Source organism: Platichthys flesus, chromosome 2 (genome assembly GCF_949316205.1).
Source record: "Platichthys flesus chromosome 2, fPlaFle2.1, whole genome shotgun sequence".
Classification (NCBI taxonomy): domain Eukaryota; kingdom Metazoa; phylum Chordata; class Actinopteri; order Pleuronectiformes; family Pleuronectidae; genus Platichthys; species Platichthys flesus.
Genome location: NC_084946.1, coordinates 26,391,362 through 26,413,696, shown reverse-complemented (window position 1 = coordinate 26,413,696; position 22,335 = coordinate 26,391,362). Strand labels below are relative to the sequence as shown.

General features: G+C 43.0%; 2 protein-coding genes across 2 annotated transcripts; both read right to left on the bottom strand.

Moving 5' to 3' along the window:
* Positions 1-3,963: 3,963 nt before the first annotated feature.
* Positions 3,964-5,723, bottom strand: LOC133963463 (ribonuclease inhibitor-like). Its single transcript, XM_062398255.1, has 3 exons — positions 5,714-5,723; positions 4,510-4,603; positions 3,964-4,133 (listed from the first exon to the last, which is right to left on the bottom strand). The coding sequence occupies exons 1-3, from the start codon at positions 5,721-5,723 to the stop codon at positions 3,974-3,976; spliced, it is 264 nt and encodes an 87-aa protein (XP_062254239.1). The 3' UTR covers positions 3,964-3,973.
* Positions 5,724-8,916: 3,193 nt separating this feature from the next.
* On the bottom strand, positions 8,917-19,470 carry LOC133963447 (NACHT, LRR and PYD domains-containing protein 12-like). Its single transcript, XM_062398254.1, has 10 exons — positions 19,446-19,470; positions 17,425-19,222; positions 16,483-16,656; positions 15,825-15,998; positions 14,521-14,694; positions 13,967-14,140; positions 11,783-11,956; positions 11,230-11,403; positions 10,683-10,856; positions 8,917-9,723 (listed from the first exon to the last, which is right to left on the bottom strand). The coding sequence occupies exons 1-10, from the start codon at positions 19,468-19,470 to the stop codon at positions 9,702-9,704; spliced, it is 3,063 nt and encodes a 1,020-aa protein (XP_062254238.1). The 3' UTR covers positions 8,917-9,701.
* Between the last annotated feature and the right edge of the window lie 2,865 nt (positions 19,471-22,335).

The window sequence follows — 22,335 nt, the reverse complement described above, 5'->3', positions numbered from 1 at the left end:
TCAGAGTAAAGGAAACTAATAAAAAACTTTCTTGATGCCTAACTAATCAATAATGGCCCCGAACAATAGGGGTTTGATATAGTTATAACAGTGGATTTAATATGATTGGTTTTGAAAGATTGAAGGGGAGTCACCGCAAATCAGTTTTGGCTCTCCCTTATTGGTCCACAGCTGTAGTCCCCCGCCTCTTGTCAAGGAATCCAGGAAGTGACAAGGAGCCGCTCTCCGTGACGCTTCTACTACTCTGATAGTTGCTAAGCAAAAGGTTCTCTTCATGAAAGGCCTTGACACAGCTGATGCCATGTAGGCCACTGGCGAAAGGAATATGATGTTCCTGCTATATCAAAACAATGTACTGTTGATGTAAACATTAGGATCCTCGAAACCAAAACAACGAGACAAAACAATGTCAACAAAGTCACTCTGTCCGACCTCCAGAACTTTATCAGACAGCTGCATATGTGATGTGAATGAGTCTTAAGGGAATAATGGTTTAATACCAAAAGTTAGAATTCAGAACAATTATAAAATTCATTATTAACAATAAGAAGCAAGGGTTATTTATAAATAATTTGTATAAAGGCCTTATATCTGGCTCACACTGCTCATGTCCCCCCCCCCCCCCCTTTAGTTGCAAATACCAGCCAGAATTTTAATTCCTAACAGTAGCTGACAGAGAGTCACACCTCCACCCAACCCAGTATCCCTCCATCCCTGAATAGCAATATCTTTATGATTTTATTTAATGATAACATTCTAACTATTATAAATAAAATCAACCATCTGCCCCCACTCGGCACTAATACACCATCAAGAATAGAAATCTCAGACAGCTGAGAATCTTACCAATTATTTAGACAGCTTCTCTCTGATCATCTGACCAAAATAATCATCTTCTAAACCCACAACTTGTATCTTAGACCACATTCCTACAAAAGTACATAAAGAAATTCTGCCCCTAATTGATAATACATTACTGAACATGATCAATCTGTCATTATCATCAGGATATGTACCACAGTCCTTTAAACCAGCTGGAATCAAAACCGCTTCTCAAAAAATTCGTCTTGGACCTGCTCTTAGTTCTGCTGCTGTAGGTCCAGAATGTCGGGGGACACATGACACAGGGAGCTTCTCTTCCTCTTCTCCCTCCTCATCACATTAATATCTCATCAATACATGTTACTGACTGGACTCAGACATCGTGTGAGAGAGATCAATCAATCAAACTTTATTTGTATAGCACATTCACAAATCACAATTTGTCTCATAGAGTTAAACAAGGTGTGACATCCTCTGTTCTTAACCCTCAACAAGAGTCAGGAAAAATACTAAAACAACTTTTAACAGGGTGAAAAGAAGGTAGAAACCTCAGAGACACATGTGAGTGTCCCTCTCCCTGGACGGACAGACGTGCATTAGAAGCCACGTGTAACAGAGAACATGAGAAAGATAAGAGAATTTACAGCATTGATTAGAATAAACAGTTTGTAGCATAAAGGAAGGTCAATGAATTGATGGATTATTGTCAGTGATGGTCGAGTATCTGAGGAGACATATTGTACATCAAGCAGTCTTGTTATAATAGTCCATGGTTAAAGGTGAATCAAATTTCAATGAAATCATGAGTAAATATTGTTCCACAAGCAAAGTGTTGTTGAGATTTTACTGAACTCACTGTTTGATTTGCAATATTTCTTCTGTTCATATTTCGTCTGTTTCGGCACATTTAATTATGTCGTGTGTTTTGGATTCACAAACACTTTAAAAACAATGTCCATCTTGAGATATGAAATGTGTAAATACGTACATTTTAATCTGTGGATTCTGGTCGATAATTATTTTAATGTTTTTAATGAATCAGTGTTGATTCAGCCTGATGAAATGTTTGATGTAATGGTTAAAATAACCTAAACTTAAACCTGGCCTCAACTAAACCTGATCTTTTGTGTCAGAGACAAACTCTGATATAAAACTTGAAGTGATTTCATTGTGTTTAACTTTGTGTTGAACTAAATCAATTTGTGACGTGAATCCAGGAACTTGAAACTCATAAACAAACATATACACAGAATGTGGTTATACACACATGGAGACAGACTGAGGGACAAAGGTGGAAAATAATAAAGGCACATTTAAATCAACTTAATGTGACTCTTTATAGAGTGTTTATATATTCTGCATGGTGTTCTTGCCCCGATTGTGAATAAAAACAATCGGGGAAGAAGGTTGCTGGTTTGAATCTGGTGCAGAGTGGACACCTGAGAGGTGGATTTACTGCTGATGTGCAGGCTTCATTCACACTGATCTCAGAGCTGTGACAAAGATCCACCTGATCAGTGTGATGGAAGTTTTCTGGAAGCTGGTGAAAGGTGAACTCAGGCAGCAGCTGATGTCTCATACAGGAGAATTTAATGTAGACTTCATGCATCAAGGAGACCAGAAGGTGAAACAATATACCAACGCTAACAGAGTATCATGATCAATGGTCACCCATAGGTCTGAAGATGTGTCCCACAGCATCCCAGTATATCTCCCTCATCTTGCATCACCCATCCCAACAGCACATCCACTAAAACATGCATACCTAACCTTTACGTCTAGCCACTGATGTTATACGGGTCATGGAGTTGGTGCTTCTCTGTCTGGGCGTCTGAATTAGATATGAAAGTCCATGTAGATCCTACAATGTGCTGCTAGTTGGCCCTTTATCTCTAACCTGACCTTGGGTCCTACTTAGAGAGAAGGGAGTATCTGTGGAATGAGTCGGGCTGTTCTCTTCATGATGAACTGATTCATTGTGTGAGGATGGTCAACAACTCCTCAACAATCAGTTCTTCACTGATGAAGTGAGAGAACAAACTGTCTCAGATCAGATGAAGACGACACCGTCTCTGTTCATCGTGTGAGGCTGTCAGCTGTGGTCCATCTTCAGTTCCTGTTCACATGAAACAACTGTCGTCTTCACATCAACTCAATCAAATGATCAAAAGCAGCTTCCGGCTCGTCTGATTGGCTGATTTTTCTCTCTCTGTGTTTCTGTCCAATCCTGACGTCTGTCCTCATTGTCCTCTCACAGCTTCACTGAGGAAACTCTGAGGCCTGAACTACAAAGACACTTCAACATGTCCAGGAGATCTTAATGAGATCAGCTCAACTGAACCTGACAGGCTAAGTGGTCACATGACGCTGGTTATCAACTCGTAAATTAACTCAGGTTTTCCTCAACAAGATCTGAGCGTGCACATAAAAGGGGCGGGGTTTACTGTGTATGACCAATCACAGACATGGACAGTTTGACTGACAGCAGAGCCTCAAATTTCACAATGATCCAGAATAAAAGAAACTCAGTCACAGCTGCTAAAAGCAGGAAGAACAGTTGGTAAAACATCTGGGATTGTGTCAATGTGTAACTTACAGCGCCCCCTGGTGGCAGTCCGAATAAAATATATTCCGTAACCACGATACAATAACGTATGTGAAAGAGATAAATAACTCAAGGATACAAGAACTGAATCTGTTGTTAACTAACAAGACGAGTGGAAGAGAAGAAGATTCTTGATGAGAAACATTTGAATCCCAGGATGTGGCCTCGATAATGAGCTTAGTTTGACACACTCTGTCTCTGAGAACACAAATTGACTCTGAGGACACACACAAAGAGATAGAGATAAACTTGGTGAGTTAGAGATCAACTCACTGTGGTCGGTGGGCAGAGCATTTATACGGGTTGATCTCCAACTTAACCTGGAGCAGGTTAGCCGATCATCAGAAGTTACCATGGTGATTTACCGTGTTAAGAAGTGGAACAGCTTCGTAGGACTGAAAAAACTAAACCTGAAGTTAACCTGAGAACCACAAATCCTGCTTGGAAGCACAGACCCTGGATCTGTGATACTGACTGTGTTTAGTAAAATACTGATGAAAGCAGCGTGGACTGACTCGAACCATCTACTGACCTCAGAGTCTCCAGTCAACAGTTTGGACTCTGCTCCAGATCAAGCAGCTCCTTCACTGCTGAGTCCTGCAGGTCGTGTCCTCTCAGACTCAGTTCTCTCAGATGAGAGGGGTTTGACCTCAGAGCTGAAGCCAGAGAAGAACAGCTGATCTCTGACAGACTGCAGCTCCACAACCTGGATAAAGGATAAAACTTAACTGTAAATTAAACTGAGTTCATGTTCGACAATAACAAAAAAATTCATGTCATTACAGATTTGAAAGATAAATATGAAATCAGACATGTTGGACTAAAATCGAGTCCTGATTCAGTAAAAATTTCTGTCCTGCAGATCAGTTTTGGAAATCCAGAACTAAAATCAGATGTGTTTTAATAGCTGAATATTTAAAATGTCACAGATTAATTAATTATAATTAATCTGTTTAATCTGATTAATTAATTATAATTAATCTGTTATATAATTATAATTATGTATGATGAGGAATTATGTTGTATCAGAATTAAATTAGATAAATTGGGTATAAATGCTGTTTTATAGATATGAGATCTACCTCAGAGTCTCCAGTCGACAGGTTGGACTCTGTAGAAAACCACACAGCTCCTTCACTCCTGAGTCCTGCAGCTTGTTTTGACTCAGATCCAATTCTCTCAGATGAGAGGGGTTTGTACGGTGGCCCTGAGAGCTCAACGAACAGCAACTTAAGAAAACACATGCAAGTTGACAAAACACATGCAAGTTGACAAAACACAAGCAAAGTAAGAAAACATCTCCATCAATTTCACAACACAACACAACACAACACATTACAGAAACGCGCAGCAAATAGTCACACGCGCTGCAAATAGACACACGCCCTGCAAATAGACGAACGCGCAGCAAATATACGAACGCGCAGCAAATAGAGGCGACAACACAACGGAAGTGTTTCCAGAGGACAGCTAAAAGGGATGGACACAGGAGACACTAAAACGTCCAATACACCATACAATTTCGGTTCCGCACAGGGGTTGTCATCCCGCGGCTCTGGAGCCGAACGCGGCTCTTCAGCCCCTCTACAGTGGCTGTACTGTACAGTGTTGTGCATATGTTTCGCGATCGCTGAACTTAACGAATCAGTTTTCATATTATTAACGTGAACGTAACGATGAACGTGATTAAACGTCACGTTACTTTTGTTCAATCATCATCGTATCAGGCCCTCATGAAATACCAGGAGCGGGTGTTTGTGTGTTGTGTGTGTTGGTGTAGCGGGCTGACCGGTCTCGGGTCTCGGGGCACCGACCCCGCCCACTCGCTCAGAAGAGGGGGCAAAATGTCTCTTCTGATAGTAAAGGTTTCAAACCCCTGCTCACTATGGACAATACATTTCCTCACAAACAGGGGCTTGCTTGTTAGCGCTTCTTATTCAGTTTAACAGGAGAAGACGGCATGTCTCTAGATCGGACCATCTTCAGAGCTCACTGTGGCTCTCTCCGAGCGAGTGGGCGGGGTCGGAGCCCCGGTGCGCTGGCCACACACGCGCACACACACACACACACCCTCGCCCGCTCCTGGTATTTCATGAGGGCCTGATACGATGATGATTTAAAAAATGAACGTGACGTTTAATCACGTTCATCGTTACGTTCACGTTAATAATATGAAAACTGATTCGTTAAGTTCAGCGATCGCGAAACATATGCACGACACTGTACAGTACAGCCACTGTAGAGGGGCTGAAGAGCCCCTCTACAGTGGTAGAGGGGCACACCCACCCACCCACATGGTGCCCAAAACAATGAGAACCATTTCTCACCATACTTTCTTCCTCTTTGTCTGAACCAGCAGGAAGTGTGAGTACAGGTCAGTCAGGGTCTTGGGCAGCTCTCCTCGCTGGTCTGTGGTCAACATGTGCTCCAGAACTGTAGCACTGATCCAGCAGAAGACTGGGATTTGACACATGATGTGGAGGCTCCTGGACGTCTTGATGTGTGAGATGATTCTGCTGCACAGCTCTTCATCACTGAATCTCCTCCTGAAGTACTCCTCCTTCTGGGCATCAGTGAAGCCTCGTACTTCTGTGACCCTGTCAACACGTGCAGGAGGGATCTGATTGGCCGCCGCAGGTCTGGAGGTTATCCAGACGAGAGCCGAGGGAAGCAGATTCCCCTGGATGAGGTTTGTCAGCAGCACGTTGACTGATGACCTCTGTGTGACATCAGACACAAGCTCCCTGTGGTTGAAGTCCAGAGAAAGTCTGCTTTCATCCAGGCCGTCAAAGATGAACAAAGGTTTACAGACAGCGAGCGTCTCTGCCGTGAGCTTCTGTAACGCTGGATGGAAAACACAGAGCAGCGTGAGGAGACTGTGCTGCTGGTCCTTCACCAGGTTCAGCTCCCTGAACGAAAGCACAGTCAGCAGATCCACATCCTGGTTTTCTAAACCCTCTGCCCAGTCCAGAGTGAACTTCTGCACCGAGAAGGTTTTTCCAACGCCAGCGACTCCGTTGGTCAGGACGACTCTGATGCTGCTCTGCTGGTCAGTGGAGGCTTTAAAGATGTCGTGGCACTTGATGGGAGTGTCCTGGAGGATCTTCAACTTGGAAGCCGTCTCAAGCTGCCTCACCTCATGTTGAGTATTAACCTCTTCACTCTGTCCCACTGTGATGTGGAGCTCAGTGTAGATCCTGTTGAGGAGGGTTCTACTTCCTGTTTCATCACTTCCTTCAGTCACATGTTCACATCTCCTCCTCAGACTGAGCTTATGTTCATCTGAAACCTCCTGCAGACCACGATCTGCTGAAAGACAAGAAACAAAGTCAGAGACAGAGAATCTGAGAATCTGCTGATTGTTTTCATCAGATACAGAAAAACTACAGAAAATAAAAGCTATTTAACTTTGTGCTTTTCTAATGATGTTAAATGTTGATGCTGTATGAAGGAACAAAATTAAACAAGATGTTCTGATGTCAGAAGTGAAAACATCAGCATCATCTCTGACCGGCTGTCTGACCTCCAGCTCCTCTACTGGATGTTTGTCCACACTGGGGACAGGAGGAGTCTCCAGAAGAACCAGTCTGGTCCCAGTATGAGGTGATGCACTGTCTGCAGAACCAGTGTCCACAGCTGGTGGAGACTGGATCCTTCAGGACGTCCTGACACGAAGCACAGCAGGACGACTGCCCCCCCTCAGAAGCATCACTACTCTTTCTCTCTCTGTGAAGACATTTCCTGGTCACTCACATGTCACAGTCACAGGTTGTCATTACTTCTGTCAAGGAGGTTTTGTTTTCACCCAGTATGTTTCCGTGTTGGTTGGTTCGTTAGTGGGATTATAAAAAACGACAGATAACCAGTAAACTTTGTGGAAGGTTAGTGTCTGTGAACCAGATCGGGGGGGGGGTCTCTTTCACATCCATTTTCAGAGGACTGATGTTTACCAGTGCGTGGAATGTGGTGCAGATCCAAATCAAAATGAGTATCTAGAGAATTTCAAAGTGGTTTCATAAGGAGCGTGTTGGTTCTTGGTGGAGGTCTGAGCTCCCTGAGTGATTCTGAGAGATTAGTCACCAACTTCAATGAAGCTGTCTCCTAATGCAGGGGCCACACTAGAGGAAACTAGATCCTCTTCAGAGCAGGTCACAGTAGAAACAGTCTCTTACTCTGTGTGTGAGGGTCCAGGTTCTTTACTGAAGAAAGGAGGAGGTTCTTTGGACTGGTCACTCTTCAGAGACAGACAGCTGGACCCTGGAGACTCTGCTCTCAGTCTGTGGTCCTGACCTCTGCAAACACAAACATGTTTTTATTCAGAACACATCATTCACTGGTTCAATCTCTGAGGATTCAGTTTGGAGGTTCACACGTTTGTAGCAGGTATCTTACTTTGTGTGTGAGGGTCCAGGTTCATTACTGAAGTCTGGAGGTTCTCCCATGGACCAGTCACTCTTCAGAGACACACAGCTGAACACTGGAGACTCTGCTCTGTCCTCCTCTTCCTCCTCATAACCACTCATCTTCAGTCTGAGAGGAAAACCACGGACACAGTATTATCCCACTCATTGATTTTATCTGTATTGTTTTCATAGTGAAACAGAACACTTTGAGGACAGGGTGGAGAGAAGATTAAAAGAAGAAGGGTACCAGGATGGAGTAGAGGAGCATTTACAGTACACCTCAGAGTATGCAGGAGGTATACTATTGTACAAGTACATTAATAAAGTTCCCGTTCATGTAATATTGGTTTATGTAATTTGGAAATCCACCCATAAACTTGCATAGCCATAAACAAACGTTGAATAAAAAAGTATTTTTTCAATTTGAGCATTTCCTAATCTCCACTCAAACCAATCAACTACATTAAAGTGAATTAATACAGATTGTAAAAGTTCATGTCTCCTTCAACCCCCTGCCACTAAGAGAAGGAAACTCAACATCTAGTGCTCGTGTTAACGTCATAAAGGCTGGAAATGAATTACAGAGCTTTATAGACAGTAACACTGAGAGCACATCACTCAGCAGCTTGAAGCAGCACTCTGTATCTCCACTCAGTTCTATGGGTTTGTGCCCAAATGAAGGTCAAACACAAGCTCTTCAAATGTATATTCCCTTTAATATACACACGAAACCAGCATAGAATTAAAAGCTATTTGTACATATATACGTATGTTTGTGTGTGTACCTGGCTCTGCAGGTCGATGTTTCACACCTCAGCCAGTGAGTCCAGAGCTTTACTGGGATCCACAGTGAAGACTGTCGACTGGTTGGTGACCACTGCTGTAATGTATGATTCTGAAGGCACGTTCTGTTATTAAACACTTGATGAACAGATGTGATGAAGATAAAATGTGAAACTTTGAGTTTACTCTGTGCATTAGTCCTTTGTTGGCTCTTTGTTCTTTTGTTTTTTTACCTGCACCAAGGACGAGATGTTTCCACCAGTTTGTTTGTAAGAGGAAAGAAAAGCAGAGTCATGATTCCAGTGAAGTCGGTGGAAGGATGTTTATTGAGCATTAAAGCAGAGACAAGTAGAAACAGAACTTTTCTCTCTGAGATGTTTGTCAAAGAAGAAATTATCCTTGTGTTTGACTCATTGACTGAATATAAAGGCTTTGACTGGGATGTTCTGCTCTTATACTACAGCTCCACCTGTGGTGTAAAAAGTAGTAAAGCAACCATTGCTCTGCACCTGATGCAGAGATGAAAACGTTCCATTTTTAAGTCCAGACTTTTGATCTTTTGTGTCAAAGACAAAACTCTGATTTTGAGCTCAAAGTGATTTAAATGTGTTTAACTTTGCGTTGAACTAAATCAATTTGTGACGTGAATCCAGGAACTTTAATCTACTAAGATCATAAACAAACAAACACAGAATGTGGTTATACACACATGGAGATATACTGTGGGACAAAAGTGGAAAATAATAAAGACAAACTTAAACACACTGTATGTGACTCTTTATAGAGTGTTTATATATTCTGCTTGTGTTGTGTCATTTCAATAAACACATTCTTCATGTGAATAAACACAATCGGGCAAGAAGGTTGCTGGATTGTATCCGGTTCAGATGGGGTCTTCCTGTGTGGAGTCTGCATGTTCTCCCCGTGTGTTCTCTAGGGGTCCGGCATCATCTCACAAACACATGCAGATTAGGGGTTGTGTAGATTGGAGACTACACACAAGCTGCTGCTGCTTCAGCCTCTGGGTCATCAGGACACAGCTCAGCCTCCGTCCACACCCACACAAACTGGCCTCTTCACACTCACCTTCACAAAGACCACCTCCCCCATCTGTTGAGAGAAGAAGAATCAGTGTCACAGAGACTCACTTCATCAGTTGTGAGTCAGTGATGCAGCTCATCCAGTAGAAAGAGCAGCAGGGACTTCAGTCCTGTTCATAGGTGGAGCAGCTTCCTCTCTGCTTCATGTTCACATGTTGGAATGAACACACTGATTCTGAGGACACAAACTGTATATAAGGACACTCTGTGTTTGAGGACAAAAACGGTCTCACTGTCTCTAAGGACTCACACTGACTCTGAGGACACACACTGTATCTCTGTCTCTGAGGACACATACTGTATCACTGACTCTAAGGACACATACTGACTCTGAGGACACACGCTGTATCTCTGTCTCTGAGGACACATACTGTATCACTGACTCTAAGGACACATACTGACTCTGAGGACACACGCTGTATCTCTGTCTCTGAGGACACACATTGTATCACTGTCTCTAAGGACACACACTGTCTCTGAGGACACACACTGTGGTGGAAACCTCTGACATCACTACTCAATAAAAACACATGGACCTGTCTTCAGGAAGCTGACTGAGTGCATCTGGTGTTTTGGTGACAGGATGAGTCTGGAGAGATTAAGATGTTCTGGGTGAGTTAGAGATCAACTGAACCAACCAGACGTTGATTTAAACTTCCCTTATCCTTCCCTTTAAGGAGAGTGTGCACCACACAACAGTGTAGAGTCACTGTGGTCAGTGGGCGGAGCTTTTATACTGATTGATCTCCAACTTAACCTGGAGCAGGTTAGCCGTTCATCAGAAGTTACCATGGTGATTTACCTCGTTAAGAAGTGGACGAGCTTCATAGGACAGAAAAAACTAAACCTGAAGTTAACCTGATAACCACAAATCCTGCTTGGTAGCACAGACCCTGGATCAGTGATACTGACTGTGTTTAGTAAATTACTGATGAAAGCAGCGTGGACTGACTCCAACCATCTACTGACCTCACAGTCTCCAGTCGACAGGTTGAACTCTGCTTTAGATCAAGAAGCTCCTTCACTGCTGATTCCTGCAGGTTGTTGCTACTCAGATCCAGTTCTGTCAGATGAGAGGGGTTTGACCTCAGAGCTGAAGCCAGAGAAGAACAGCTGATCTCTGACAGACTGCAGCCAATCAACCTAGATAGAGAATACCACTTAATTATAAATTAAACTGAGTTCATGTGGGAAAATAACAGACACATATTCATATCAGTACAGACTCAAAACATGGAAGATAAATATGAAATCAGACATGTTGGACTAAAATCGAGTCCTGATTCAGAAAAATAGATTATTTTTGACCCGGTCTCTGTCCTGCAGATCATTTTAGAATATTTAAAACTAAACTCATTGTTTTAACAAGTAGGTGAATATTGAAAATGTCACATATTAATTCATGAATGGATTCAAGTTATGTATGAAGAGAAATTATGTTAAATTAGAATAAAATGAGATAAATTGTTGCTATTTGATAGATATGAGATCTACAAAAGTCAGTCAGTGAACTGACCAAAGAGTCCCCAGTCGACAGGTTGGACTCTGTAGAAAACCACACAGCTCCTTCACTCCTGAGTCCTGCAGGACATTTCTACTCAGATCCAGTTCTCTCAGATGAGAGGGGTTTGACATCAGAGCTGAAGCCAGAGAAGAACAGCTGATCTCTGACAGACTGCAGCCCTCAAACCTGGATAAAGAATAAAACTTAACTGTAAATTGAACTGAGTTCATGTGTGAAAAAAAGAGACATATTTGCATGTGAGCACATACTCATAACATGGAAGACAAATATGAAATCAGGCATGTTGGACTAAAAACGAGTCCTGATTTAGTAAAAATAGATTATTTGGACCCAGTTTCTCTCCTGCAGATCAGTTTAGGAAATCAAGAACTAAACTCAGTGTTCTAACAAGTAGCTGAAAATTTAAAATGTCACAAATTAATTAATTAATGGATTCAAGTCATGTATGAAGAGGAATTATGTTAAATTAGAATAAAATGAGATCATTGTGTATAAATGCTGTTTGATAAATATGAGATCTACAAAAGTCAGTCAGTGAACTGACCTCAGAGTCTCCAGTCGACAGGTTGGACTCTGTAGAAAACCACACAGCTCCTTCACTCCTGAGTCCTGCAGGTTGTTACTACTCAGATTCAGTTTTCTCAGATGAGAGGGGTTTGACCTCAGAGCTGAAGCCAGAGAAGAACAGCTGATCTCTGACAGACTGCAGTCCTCCAACCTGGATAAAGATAAAACTTAACTGTTAATTAAACTGAGTTCATGTGTGAAAATAAAGGACTTTGACTAAACATCACTGTCTCTGTTTTCAGACCTGAAGTCTGAGTCAAATTGTTTAGGACATTTTCTGTGACCTTTCCTGCAGCCTCCTAATAAAGTTTTTGCTGTACACGTTTAAGACGAAGACGTCAACTTGGAAACACGAGGAGATTCCAGGGGTCTCATTTATTCTTTTATAAAACATACTAAAAGTGGACATATGCACAAAAGCCGGTAATGGCGTACGCAAAAGAAAATCCAGACTTATAAAACCGTGCACATGCACACCTGAACGCAATGTTCGCTTTATGAATCACAGTCCACCTGGAAACGTTTGTACGTGGATCTGCCTCTAAATCCGCCCTCCACACGCCCACTTTCAACCATAAATGGTCAATACAAAGCAAGGCAAGAATATAAAATTATGCTGCTGACCAATGGGTTTCACAGTGAGTCCTGACGGAGTCACGGCATCAAGCGATCAGAAGAGGAAGCGAAACTTTCTGACACTGACATCGAGGTGTTTGTTATTGAGGTGGAGGTGAAGAGCGACTTTATGGGACAGCAGTGATGTCACAAATAAAGAAAATACACTGTCACTCTGCCGCTGCTGCTGTGGATAACACAATTTGTGAGAGTGAAGACGAAAGAAAGAATCGAGCCTGAAGTAAAAAAAAGATCGCCTTGTGTCCTCGGGGGGCTCAGTTGTTTGTAATGTGTAACTTCACCACTAGATGTCGGTAAATATCTTCCTGGACATGTTCAGGAGTCGTAAACATATGTACGACACGTGGATTACGTTCACATGTACGACACCTGGAGACGTCACTAACTCCTTCAGAGAAAACCTGTAACTTAACATAACTTTACGTAACCATGGTTATCATGGAGATATGTTTTTTGGCTCCGCCCCTCGTCTGAATGTTCCCACATGTTCCTGTTGCTGTGAACGAGTCGGTGCCGGACACTGGCCTGCTGCTGCTTCTGCTCCAGAAGATGTCCGACCCACTTGTCAGAACATGTTCCTCAGGTGATGTGTGAAGAATGCGAGCAGTTCTATGATAATGTTTTCTTGAAGTGGCAATGATCTGAGCAGCAGTTTAACCATTTGAAAGTGGTGCAGGGAGCCTGAGGAACATGTGTGTACAGGGCGGGACAGAGATCTAGTGGTGAAAAGATAAAGGCATGGACGACCCTGTGTAAGTCCTAAAACCAGAGGAAGGGTTTTATGTTGGAAATGAACTAAAAGTAGAAGAAACAGGGCTGTAGAACGTAGTCGTAAAAATAAAAGGAATCAAATATAATCAGCTTTGACTCTGGACCCTGATCCCAGTCCCAGAACACCAACGCAGCACGCTGTCATGTGGTCAGTCCACAGGACTACCGGGACAAGTCCTGGTTAGCTTCCACAGAAACATTACATTAACACATTGTCCAGCATTGGCTTGTTTCTCTGTCATGAAAACTTCAGTCACATTGCGCCTGACTCGGTCCTCAGCGCTCATTCTACAAACATCTCTCAGCTCATTATCAGTGTTCACTTTTAGGAACACATGTTCTGCACTTTGACCTTAAAGCTCCAGTGTGGAAGATTCAGGTGAAAGGATCCATTGTTAGAAACTGAATAGAAAAGAATTCTAGACTGGTTTTCACTAGTTTCATCTGAATTGTACCAGTTGTTGTTGTCTTTACTTTAGAATGAGCCATTTATATTGACATAATTTATATTTATACACTTTATATTTACATCAGGAGCGGGTCCTCTCTACGGAGGCATCCAAGTTTTTTAACAGTAGCCAAGACTGGACAAACTAAACCTTTTGAGTTTCTATGACAACTGAAACCACTACAGGTTTTCTTTCATCTTTGGGGGAAGGGGGGCAGGGATATTCAGCTGCAACATGACACCTCACCACTAGATTTCACTACATTCTACACACTGAACCTTTAACATTAAAGCATGATGTCTGACCCCAGAGTCTCTAGTCGACAGGTTTGACTCTGTACAAAACCACACAGCTCCTTCACTGCTGAGTCCTGCAGGTTGTTGTCATTCAAATCCAGTTCTCTCAGATGAGAGGGGTTTGACCTCAGAGCTGAAGCCAGAGAAGAACAGCTGATCTCTGAAAGACTGCACTTCTTCAACCTGGATAAAGAAAAAAACTTAACTGAAGATTAAACTGAGTTCATGTGTGAAAATAACAGACACATATTCATGTCAGCACAGACTCATAACATGGAAGATAAATATGAAATCAGACATTCTGGACTAAAAACGAGTCCTGATTCAGTAAAAATAGATTGTTTGGACCTGTTCTCTGTCCAGCAGATCAGTTTAAGAAATCCAGACCTAAACTCAGTGTTTTAACAAGTAACTGAATATTTAAAATGTCACAAATTAATTCATGAATGGATTCAAGTTATGTATGAGGAGGAATTATGTTAAATTAGAATAAAAAGAGATCAATTGTGTGTAAATGCTGTATTATAGATATGAGATCTACAAAATTCAGTCAGTGAACTGACCTCAGAGTCTCCAGTCGACAGGTTGGACTGTGTAGAAAACCACACAGCTCCTTCACTCCTGAGTCCTGCAGGACATTTCTACTCAGATCCAGTTCTCTCAGATGAGAGGGGTTTGACCTCAGAGCTGAAGCCAGAGAAGAACAGCTGATCTCTGACAAACTGCAGTCCCACAACCTGGATAAATAATACAACTTAACTGTAAATTAAACTGGGTCCAAATGTGAAAATAAAGGACTTTGACTAAACATCACTGTCTCTGTTTTCAGACCTGAAGTCTGAGTCAAGTTGTTCTGGAAATTTTCTGGAACTTTTCCTGCAGCCTCCTAATAAAGTTTCAGAGTGAGTCCATATTATAATAGAGCAGGTGAATGTCCAGAGGATTCACAGAGAGCGAGTGAACGTGTTGAGGACACAAACACATGACAGACTTCAAACTGCAAAAGAACACAAATATCTCAGGATGAAGAATAGAAACCGTACACGTAGAAGACAACAACGTCAACTTGGAAACACAAGGAGATTTCAGAGCTTTTGTTGATGAGGGCCGACGCCGGTGTGGATTAGCTGTAAACAACAACACTGATCTTTCCACAGCAGGATTTATATGTCATGTCCGGCCTCCTGCTGCTCCACCCGTTGTTCATATGTGAAAGTCAAACTCCTGAAAATGTCCAGACACTCTTTTACAGAGTTCATGACTGAAAACAGCTTGAAAGTCCTTGTGTCCTCGGGGGGCTCAGTTGTTTGTAATATGTGACTTCACCACTAGATGTCTCTAAATATATTGCTGGACATGTTCAGGAGTCGTACACGTGAACAAGTGGTCTACGTTCACATGTACGACACCTGAAGACATCACTAACTCCTTCACAGTGCACCTGTAACTTAACATAACTTAACGTAACCAGGGTTATCATGGAGATATTGATTTTGGCTCTGCCCCTCGTCTGAATGTTCCCACATGTTCCTGCTATAGCTTTAGCTCAAGAAAATGTCTGACCCACTTGTCTGAACATGTTCCACAGTTGATGTGTGCAATGGGCGAGCAGTTCTATGATCGTGTTTTATTGAGTTTTATTGAATGATCTGAGCAGCAGTTTGACCAGTTGAAAGTGGTGCAGGGAGCCTGTGGTGAAAAGGAAAAAGGCGTGGACAACACTGTGTAAGTCCTGATCCAGAGGAAGGGTTTCATGTTGTTCATGTTGGGGCGGGTGTAGGGTATTCATCCGCAACATGACACTTCACCACTAGATGTCCCTACATTCTACACACAGAACCTTTAACATAAAAACATGATGTCTGACCTCAGAGTCTCCAGTCGACAGGTTGGACTCTGTAGAAAACCACACAGCTCCTTCACTCCTGAGTCCTGCAGATTGTTACTACTCAGATTCAGTTCTCTCAGATGAGAGGGGTTTGACCTCAGAGCTGAAGCCAGAGAAGAACAGCTGATCTCTGACAGTCTGCAATCCTCCAACCTGGATAAAGAAATATGAATATTAGAATGTGCCCTGCTGTTGTTGTGGGTCGTCATCATGTGAACACAGACTCTCAACATGCTGCTGACCTCAGTCCAGTCTGTGACCTGAAGATAAATATCAGATCAGGCATGTTGGACCATGGTTTAATTTATCTCCTTCTCTGTGTGTTTGGTACCTGAGCAGGTTTGTGTAATTAAACACTGTTTAAAGTAGGGATGGCTCCTGACAGACAATTCCTGTTTGTTTCTATACTTATCAACTGTCCAACTTGTTTCAATAAGAATGTGTCTTATTTTGAAAACCTGAGGAGGACGAGGGCACTGCCTCAGTCCAGAGGAGCAGGTGAGTGCAGGTGAATTGAGTTGATGAGATGGACGTGACAGATGGTGAGTGACAGATGACTGAGGGACAGTGAGCAGAGCAGAACTGTGACAATTTAAATAAATAATGACTGAATAAAAGTGAAAAAGGATTTAAGGACCTCAGAGTCTCCAGTCGACAGTTTGGACTCTCCAGTCCAGAACACAGCAGCTTAACTCCTAAGTCCTGCAGCTCGTTGTTACTCAGATCCAGTTCTCTCAGATGTGAGGGGTCTGACTTCAGAGCTGAGGCCACGACTTCACAGTGAGTCTCTGAGAGTCCATAACCACTGAGTCTGAAATTAAAGAAAATATCAAATCTGTTAAAATTAAATCAGAAAACACGACATTCATAGAACACGTGACCATTTGACCCTCACCCTGGTAAATCCCCTTTTTGTTAAAAACACCTCAAGAGAATCCTTTCAGATTTGGTCCAAACGTTCATAAAGACTAACAGAGGAACTCATTAGATTCAGGTGGTCAAAGGTCAAAGGCTACAGTGACCTCATATTGTTGTGAAGTCATCATGTCAGGAACCTGGAGAAACGGACATTGCACTGGTTGGTGGTGGCATACAAACGCAGGGTAGGAATTCTAGTCTGAACAGAAAGAAGAATAAATTATATTTTCTGCTTCTTCAGTTTAAAGGAACAGTCAGTGATTCTCATCCAAAACAATGATTCAGTAATCGTCTCCTCACTCTCATTAGCTGAACCCTCAAACTCCAGCACAGTGATCACAGTGGATTTCACTTTCCACATCTGATCTAGTTATTCTCATATGTACATGAGAACAAGGAGAATTCATATGTACATAATAATAATAACTCTATTAAACACACACACTAACACACACGTCTTTGTGTTTGTGGAGGAAGCTGGAGAACACAGACCCTGCAGACACCAGGAGAAGCTCCTCATGACAGAAAGGCTGCACTAACAGTGTTGACCACTGCAACACCATGGTGCCCAAAACAATGAGGATCATTTAACACTGTGTGTATTTAAATGAACGAGTCATCTACACTGATTGAACTTGTTATTGATCATGTCTGTACTCACAGAGCCTTCCTGCAGTTCCTCACAGCTGGGATCAGTCTCCGTCGGCCCTGGTCTGATGTGTTGAACTTCTCCAGGTCCAACTCATCCAGAACCTCCTCTGACATCTGCAGCGTGTAGGCCAGAGCTGAGCAGTGGATCTCAGAGAGTTTCTCCTTCAATTTGTTCTCTGATGTCAGGAACTGTTGCATCTGCTGATGAACTGAGTGGTCTTTCGTCTCAGTCAGACAGTGGAAGATGTTGATGCTTCTGTCAGGAGAAATGTCATCACTCTCCATCTGCTTCAGGTTGTTGATGACTCTCTGGATGATCTCTGGATTGTTCTCTGTCCGACCCAGCAGGCCTCCTAAGACCCTCTGGTTGGACTCCAGACTGAGGCCGTGAAGGAAGCGAACAAACAGGTCCAGATGACCATTTGTACTGGTGAAGGATTTCCTCATGGTTCTCTTCAGGAGGTCATCCAGGGAGAAGGTTCTGTCTGTGTCCCCATATGTTCCCAAGAAGTTGTTGAGTTCTTCTGTGTTCCTCTTGGTGTAACAGTGGAACATGTAGACTGCAGCCAGAAACTCCTGAACGCTTAGATGAACAAAGCAGTAGACTGATTTCTGGAAGATCACACACTCTCTTCTGAAGATCTCAGTACAGACTCCTGAGTACACCGAGGCCTCTGTGACATTAAGACCACACTGCTCCAGGTCTTCTTGGTAGAACATGATGTTTCCTTCCTCCAGATGTTTAAGTGCCAGCCTCCCAAGCTTCAGAAGAACGTCCCTGTCAGCCTCAGTCAGCTGCTGTGGAGTCGTCTCATGTCCCTCACCGTACTTGTTGTTCTTCCTCTTTGTTTGAACCAGCAGGAAGTGTGAGTACAGGTCAGTCAGGGTCTTGGGCAGCTCTCCTCTCTGGTCTGTGGTCAACATGTGCTCCAGAACTGTAGCACTGATCCAGCAGAAGACTGGGATTTGACACATGATGTGGAGGCTCCTGGACGTCTTGATGTGTGAGATGATTCTGCTGCACAGCTCTTCATCACTGAATCTCCTCCTGAAGTACTCCTCCTTCTGGGCGTCAGTGAAGCCTCGTACTTCTGTGACCCTGTCAACACATGTAGGAGGAATCTGATTGGCCGCCGCAGGTCTGGAGGTTATCCAGACGTGAGCCGAGGGAAGCAGATTCCCCCGGATGAGGTTTGTCAGCAGCACGTTGACTGATGACCTCTGTGTGACCTCAGACACAAGCTCCCTGTGGTTGAAGTCCAGAGAAAGTCTGCTTTCATCCAGGCCGTCAAAGATGAACAAAGGTTTACAGACAGAGAGCGTCTCTGCTGTGAGCTTCTGTAACGTTGGATTGAAAACACGGAGCAGCTCGAGGAGACTGTGCTGCTGGTCCTTCACCAGGTTCAGCTCCCTGAACGAAAGCACAGTCAGCAGATCCACATCCTGGTTTTCTAAACCCTCTGCCCAGTCCAGAGTGAACTTCTGCACCGAGAAGGTTTTTCCAACACCAGCGACTCCGTTGGTCAGGACGACTCTGATGCTGCTCTGCTGGTCAGTGGAGGCTTTAAAGATGTCGTGGCACTTGATGGGAGTGTCCTGGAGGATCTTCCTCTTGGAAGCCGTCTCAAGCTGCCTCACCTCATGTTGAGTATTAACCTCTTCACTCTGTCCCTCTGTGATGTAGAGCTCAGTGTAGATCCTGTTGAGGAGGGTTCTACTTCCTGTTTCACCAGTTCCTTCAGTCACATGTTCACATCTCCTCCTCACACTGAGCTTATGTTCATCTGAAACCTCCTGCAGACCACGATCTGCTGAAAGACAAGAAACAAAGTCAGAGACAGAGAATCTGAGAATCTGCTGATTGTTTTCATCAGATCCAGAAAAAGATTTTTAACTCTGTGGTGTTATAACGATGTTAAATGTTGATGCTGAATGAAGGAACAAAATAAAACAACATGTGCTGATGTCAGAAGTGAAGACATCAGCAGACACATGTACAGTGTGGCTCTGACCGGCTGTCTGACCTCCAGCTCCTGTTCTGGATCTTTTTCCACATTGGGGACAGGAGGAGTCTCCTGAAGAACCAGACTGGTCCCAGTATGAGGTGATGCACTGTCTGCAGAACCAGTGTCCACAGCTGGTGGAGACTGGATCCTTCAGGACGTCCTGACACGAAGCACAGCAGGACGACTGCTCCTCCTCAGAAACATGACTCCTCTTCCTCTCTCTTTGAATACATTTCCTGGTAACTCACATGTCACAGTCACAGGTTGTTATTACATCTGTCAAGGAGGTTCTGTTTTCACTCTGTATGTTTGTGTGTTGGTTTGTTCGTTAGTGCGATTATAACTACAGATTACCAGTAAACTTGGTGGAAGGTTATGATCTGTTAACCAGATCGGGGGGTGGGGGGGGGGGGTCTCTTTCACAGACATGTTCAGAGGACTTATGTTTACCAGTGTGTGGAATTTGGTGCAGATCCAAATCAAAATGAGTCTCTAGTGAATTTCAAAGTGGTTTCATAAGGAGCGTTTTGGTTCTTGGTGGAGGTCTGAGCTCTTTGAGTGATCCTCTTCAGAGCAGGTCACAGTAGAAACAGTCTCTTACTCTGTGTGTGAGGGTCCAGGTTCATTACTGAAAAATGGAGGACGTCCCATGGACCAGTCACTCTTCAGAGACAGACAGCTGGACCCTGGAGACTCTGCTCTCAGTCTGTGGTCCTGACCTCTGCAAACACAAACATGTTTTTATTCAGAACACATCATTCACTGGTTCATTCTCTGAGGATTCAGTTTGGAGGTTCACATGTTTGCAGCAGGTCTCTTACTTTGTGTGTGAGGGTCCAACTTGCTCTGAAATGTCCTTGTCCATGTTACACCAGGCCGGCTGCGGCTCAGTTGTGGTTCAGGCCACGCTGCTCTTCTAGATAATCAAGGTCTCACCTTTTTCCTTCCCGTCCTGTACTCACTTTACAGCGGAACACAGTGAAATTATCATTTCACACCAGTTTCAATGTTTATCTGTTGAAAAAGTCACAAAACAAAAATGTTTGCAACACTTCCTGTAGCCTACCCATTTCCAAATAAAAGCACTCCAGCGTTTCTGTCAACTGAATCAATTCATTTATTTATAAATGTTTTATAGTGAAATAGATGCAGGGCTTCATAGTTTGCAGAACTTGTATTTGTTTGAGTACACAGGACTAGTTATATACAAGGAAGTACAGTGATAACATCAGAAACCTCAGGAAGGCTTTAGTTACATTAAAATAAATTCCTGTTTTCCTGAGCTCACAGGAATCAGGACAAACAAGTTCAAGAAACACACCCAAAAATACCCAGCAAGGACCCACACACACACACACACACACACACACACACACACACACACACACACACACACACACACGCACACACAAACAATCAGGTGACTGTAATGTCTGATTATGAAAGCACGTTCTGTTATTAAACACTGGATGAACAGATGTGATGAAGATAAAAAGTGAAACTGTGAGTTAACTCTGTTAATTAGTCATTTGAACGCTCTTTGTTCCAGACCTGCTGTTCACATCTGTCTCTGGGATCTGATCACATTACACTACGTCTGTCACCAGGTGTGAACTGACAAACTTAGAGTCGTGTGATCAGCAGACGGATGTTAACAGCAGGTGTGAGTGTGTGACAGTAAAACTTTCAGAAAGTTCACACTCACCTGCTCACTTTCCTTCTTTCTGCTCATCCAGGTGAAAATGGAGTCTGACACCTCCCTGTTCTCATGCTCCTCCTCTCTGTTCAACCAGTTCACTCTTGAAATTTCCATTTCAAAGTCCAGCTCATACACATGAAGATGAATTTGTTCACAGTTCATGTTTTATTGATCTGTCAATAGTTTGTTAAAATGTGGAAAACTCCCAAACTGCCCAACTCCATCAAATATAGCCTGAGCTCAAACCCATGTTTCCTCCTGTGATTTGAAGGTTCTTATATTTCGTGTTAGAGCTGAATGTGTGACTCCATAAGCAGAACTCTGCCACGTAATGTCACATCAATACAGTCCAGTCACAGTGTTTGGTTTATAGATCTTCAGCCCCTCTGCAGTGGCTCCCTGTACAGTGTTGTGCATGTTGTGCATATTTTTCGCGAACGGTGAACTTAACGAATCAGTTTTCATATGTTGAACTTGAGTGAGTTAAGACCAATGCAAATAAAAAATGAAGGAAAGTTAAGTTTGCCACCATCGTGTTCTCTTCATCAAGTCCACATATGAAATGAAAGAGTAAACTCTATTGACTACTTGTAAAAACTGATGTAAACTGACAAGTTATTAATATGAATGCACATAAGATACACAAGATTAAATTAAATTTGAATCATTACCTCCACATGCTTAAGCTGTGTCTGTGTGGGTGTGTAAAGGAGAGGATGATGCTGCTGACTCACAGCCTGTTGCTGCTCATGAAAAACTAAATATTGACAAGCTGCAAGATTAAACTGTGAAAGCAGGTCAGCTGATAGAAACACAGAGAAGGATCAGGATCTGCACTTTAAGGATAATGTGTTTCTAAAAGTATTTTCTGTCTCTGCTACTTGGCGCCCTCTGCAGCTGAATCAGTTCACCTTCATCAGAGACACCTTCACCACAGCGTTTGTGAAGAACCTGATTGTGTTTCTGTTGTGGCCAGCGTTGTGCAAGTTCACACCTCTCATGTACTAGTTCAAAGTTCAGTTAATTTCATAGTTTTAAGGTGGAAAGTGAGAATGAAAGACTTAACATGTTTTTTAAAGAAAATGTTTTCCATCACTACCCCTTGCCTTTACTGTCGGAATCTTTATCAGACAGTGTGTAAAAAACCCTCAGATAATAGTAAGGTGCATCGGATGAAGTCGCTGAGTCTGCGTCTCTGCTCTTACTTCCTATTTTT

What these genes read in the sequence shown, in the direction of transcription:
- LOC133963447 (XM_062398254.1), bottom strand. Translation starts at nt 19,470, where the DNA reads ATGTGGAAAAAGATCCAGAACAGGA. An exon ending in GAAAAAGATCCAGAACAGGA is followed by an intron (nt 19,223 to 19,445) that starts GCTGGAGGTCAG and finishes GTCTTTCAGCAG; the next exon opens with ATCGTGGTCTGCAGGAGGTT. An exon ending in TGTCGACTGGGGACTCTTTG is followed by an intron (nt 10,857 to 11,229) that starts GTCAGTTCACTG and finishes TTCTCTATCTAG; the next exon opens with GTTGATTGGCTGCAGTCTGT.
- LOC133963463 (XM_062398255.1), bottom strand. An exon ending in TGTCGACTGGAGACTCTGAG is followed by an intron (nt 4,134 to 4,509) that starts GTAGATCTCATA and finishes TCCTTTATCCAG; the next exon opens with GTTGTGGAGCTGCAGTCTGT.